Source organism: Watersipora subatra, chromosome 7 (assembly GCF_963576615.1).
Source record: "Watersipora subatra chromosome 7, tzWatSuba1.1, whole genome shotgun sequence".
Classification (NCBI taxonomy): Eukaryota; Metazoa; Bryozoa; class Gymnolaemata; order Cheilostomatida; family Watersiporidae; genus Watersipora; species Watersipora subatra.
The window spans coordinates 19334619-19339305 of NC_088714.1; the positions used below are offsets into that span (position 1 = coordinate 19334619).

Here is a 4687-nt window from a genome sequence, read left to right on the forward strand (position 1 = left end):
TTAATTTATGTAAGCACAAACCGAAACACTGTCATCATGCAAAAAACACACTACAATAAACTCAGCATTCAAAGGTAATAACGGTTGAAAGCTGAGAGAGAATGTAATGTATGAAATTGAATGCATACGGGCCCACACACCACTAAATTCAAAAGGAACACAGTAAAATGAAAACTTTCAATTTTGTATTTTTTCCTTTGATTTTCACACAATTAAAATAAGGAAATTTTTTTGTGTCTTTGATATCTGAAAACTGCTTTCATATGTCAAGTCCATATTTTTACAAAAAAAGAAGAAAAGATGAGAAGAAAGAGGTGATGACGTGAGTCAACATAAAAAGTCGCTTTTTTAGAGTTTGCAAACTGATGATGGACGATGCAGAAAAAAAAGGTTCTAACAAAAATATATTGAACTGAAAATCTTAATTAGGACATTTTTTTTAGAACGGCAATCCAAAATTTCATCAGTTCAAAACTTATGCTTGAAATGGAATTATTGCAAAAATGAGAAGAACTATTTCCTGCAGTTATAATATGACCGGGATGAGATGAGTTGGCGGTGAGATTAGTGAATTCGTCTGCACAAACTCAGCGCAGATTATCTGAACCTGTCAGCCAGACGTGGCAAATACAAGTGACTGACTAACATATTGATTAGTTTTTTGTATATTTTAAAGGTTCGTAAGCATCAACCTGTTCAACCTCTGCACAAGTATCGCTGAATTTGTTTCTAACCTGCATTCACCAAGATTTTTCTATATATAGCTTCATGGCAGTCTATTATGTTTTCGAAAGTTGATACACCAACCAGCAGAAAATTTTAAATAGGGAATCCAGTATAAGTTGACATCACTTGCATTGCTCTGACTTTAAAGATATCATATATAGCAAGTACCTCCCAAAGTAGACTGCCTATGAATTGATACTTGCAGATGAGCTTATTGGTACAACAACTCCAACAATTGTTAGCTTAATTTTGAGATTATATGTTTTGTTTAATTATATAATTTATTTGCAAACAAAAATAAAATATACATGTATGTACAACAGAACTTTTCAACGAGCATTAGGTTTAAAACAACCAAACAACAACGCTTTGATTCGAGGACTTTTGTTTGGTTGGAAAACATCAATATCCCCAATGTCCATGTCTAGGATAACGTATGCATGAGATTCACCAGGTTTTTGACTGCTAGAGGGTGTGTCGTTGCTTCCGCTAGCAACTGTATGAAGGTTGGTGTAGTCCTGGGCACTAGATTCTATAGTGGTTGATGCAGGGGTATCATCCATTATGCTTTTATCCCTCGTGGCTTTATCCGTTATGGCTTTGTCCGTTATGGCTTTGTCCGTTATGGCTTTATCCGTTATGGCTTCATCCATTATGACTTTATCCGTTATGGCTGTATCCGTTATGGCTTTATTCGTTATGGCTATATCCGTCGTGGCTTTATCCGTTATGGTTTTATCCGTTATGGCTTTATCCGTCATGGCTTTATTCGTTATGGCTTTATCCGTCGTGGCTTTATAAGTTATGGCTTTATTCGTTATGGCTTTATCCATCGTGGCTTTGTCTGTTATGGCTTTATCCGTTATGGCTTTATCCGTTATGGCTTTATCCATTATGGCTTTATCCATTGTGGCTTGTTTTTTTGCCGCCTGATCTTCCTTTAATTCAGCTGTCAAAATATCAGCCATGAATTACACATTGAATAGTTACAAGGGGAAGGCAACTCCATTAATAAATATGGTTATTGTGAGTAAAAGACAACTAAAATATTGTTCAATTAGGTGACTCAATTTAGTGATAAATGTATGTTTCCTATTTCATGTACATTTTTTAATTACATCAGAAAACAATGTTAACATTGTTTCAAAATTCTCATTTTACAAAGTGTTGGTTCAAATATAACAGGCTCAATAATATTTACAGCATTATTAGAAATTTGAACTCTTCCACTATAGATACATGCATGTGTTTTTTCTATATAAACAAGTGTCAGTTCACAAACAAGTTTTTGCAGATTAAAATGATGGTTGTACTATAGCTTTGACACAACATTTAATATCTACATGTAATTATTATTACTTACCCTCATCTGATTGCGATTGTTCAATCTCTTTCAACTTCATCTGAGGCTTGAATTTTATTACAAAGTGTTTCCAGTTACCCTGACCTTTCTTTTTGATAAGATTTTTCTTTTTTCTTGACTGTACGGGTTAAACTCTAGGAGCTGTAGAAGCTTTAGCCTTTGTACCCGGGACGCTGAAGAATCTGTAAAAAGTAATGGTTCGGTAATTAACGATTGTTTGTCAATCAGTAAACTAATTAGTACATTTTTCTTTAGATGAGAAGAACAGACTCCATTATCACTGCTGCTATCATTAATAAACATATTACATGATACAGTATCAAACTACGATAGAAATTACACCGCTCTGAAAACACACGCATTATCATTAGTGTGTATCAGTAAGATGGTGGTATGCTTTGTAGTTTTTCAAGGAGCAGTAGATGTGGAACTTTGTCAAAAGCCTTTTTGAAGTCCATGATGATGGTGTGAGTGGTTTGGCCATCGTCTGCTGCTTTTGCCAGTCGGTTGTATGCGGCACAGAGCTGAGTTTGACAGGACACTCCCTTCCTAAAGCCATGTTGTCGGGGATGAAGTACATCATCAAGTGTCTTGTTTAGATAATGCAACACTATGTGTTCCATCATTTTACAGGTTATGCTTGTGAGTGATATTGGCCTGTAGTTATTAGGTGGGTAAAGTCACAGTATTTCCGTTATCATACAAGGGACATCCTGAAGCACTTAAACTAGAATTGTGCTTTGAGTTTTTGGATTTTGGCAAACAATTTTCTCATGCTGAAGCAGTTCAGTAGGATGAACAGTTTAAGACAAAAAACTTTAAAATTGCTTAAGTCAATCCATAATTATAAGGTAATTAAGGCCCATCGTACAAAGAACGCAGAAAAATCCCTAAAAACGAAACTTCAATTTTAGGCTGAAAACTCTGTGAAGTATATGCTCACATTTTAAATTCCTTTTAGCTGATGTTTGCTATGTATGTTTCAATGTTCTGTGTGAAAGAACTAATAGATTCCATTAATGGTTCTCATTAAACCACAGATTATTTACCACTAAGTTTGATCATACAAGGGACATCATACAAGGGACATTTCGGATCACTTGATTTTTCCACATATTTTATTGATAGACAGTAAAGTATCTAGCTAAAAGAAACTACAACCATTTTAATGGAATACTACATCTAAAACTAGCATGCACTGAAACCAAAACTAAAACTATTGAGCTAAAAAATGTTGAGTTTACAGGAAGTGACCAGACATGTCAAAAAACAATAAATAATTTATATCTTAGATAAATATTGGAAATTAGATAAAGAAATGACAAATAAGATCACAAGGACATGCACCTTGCAAATTTACATGTATTTACACTTATATTGACTGTAAGCAGCTTTGACTGCCTCAGCATTCAGCAGCCGATAGGCTCGACAATTGTTGTCGCATGGAATGAGCTCTTGGTTAATATCGAGCATAAAGTTAGAGTGGGTGACTTCGATAATTCTTGGGGTGGGCCACATCCATTTCTCTCCATTTCTTTTCATGTATTCGATTTTTAACATTTTAGATGTGACATCTTGTACTTGTCCGATGTACTACTCTGTATCATATGCAACAGCCACCAGTTTGTTGTATGTACTAGCACTGTTTGACGGTAACGTGGTTGTGGTCGAGGTAGTTGTACTCGCATCAATCTGAAGTGTGAAGTCGGACCAACGTTTGGAAGCCACGGAGTCTTCAACAACAAATAGATGGTGTGCTTTTCGAATCCCAGGGAAAGGTGGGGCATACTCCCACCTACTCTGTTCTGACAATTTAACCTCATCCATTTGTACGAGCAGTACGTTTATGTTTTTCAACACATTTTTCGCTATTTTAGCGAATGTATCTGCAGGTTGACAAAATTCTCACTACTAAAGGATGAAAACAGAACCTTGCGCTTGGCTGTACCGCCAATACCATCTGCTGCACCCTTCCCATGGCCTGTCTCAAAAACGACCAATCAGCAGTTGCATTAAGCTCATCTAAGTGGTGTTTGTGGTTTTGAACGGTGTAATGGTTCTTAAATTACGAGCTTGGTCCGTCTGTAAAATAATGAACATGCTCAAATTCTGTATGCTTCCTCATGTCTTCTAAAAAAGCTTTGTTAAACGCATATACACTGAGTTTGTCATGGTTAAGACAGTCACTTACTACGATGTAATTTCGGTGTTGTAAGTCCGCTCCGTCGGTCAGCCTGTAGTACACTACCGCAGTAAATATTGTTATAGATATTTGGGAATAGTACGCAGATTGTATTTCTACCGGCCGCTTGCAAACAAAATTTTCGCTGAAATCTTCATGTATTAGGACGTGCCTTGGTGGGAGTTTTTCTTTTAACGCTGCCAGCTCTCGCTGCTGCCGATGGTCCCCATACTTATGGATTGGATATTTTCTGAGGTTTGTTTCGAACAATTCAAGAGCTTCAGAGCATGATAGAGTTTTCTGTATTTTGTTAACATACCCGTTTTCTCCTGATTCCCAACTGTAGAGTGTCATCTGGGTGGTTAAGCGGTCTCGTAGTTCATGAATCACACGGTCAATTTCTTTCGAACAAATCT

The 4687-nt window shown here is 36.3% G+C and overlaps 1 protein-coding gene across 1 annotated transcript; it reads right to left on the bottom strand.

Moving 5' to 3' along the window:
• Window positions 1-1055: 1055 nt before the first annotated feature.
• Window positions 1056-1694, bottom strand: LOC137400508 (putative uncharacterized transmembrane protein DDB_G0293028). The gene has a single exon (XM_068086835.1). It carries the CDS (start codon window positions 1692-1694, stop codon window positions 1056-1058), a length of 639 nt encoding a protein of 212 aa, XP_067942936.1.
• Between the last annotated feature and the right edge of the window lie 2993 nt (window positions 1695-4687).

Excerpts from the sequence above, each read along its gene's own strand:
- LOC137400508 (XM_068086835.1), bottom strand. The coding sequence starts at position 1,694 with ATGGCTGATATTTTGACAGCTGAATTAAAGGAAGATCAGGCGGCAAAA.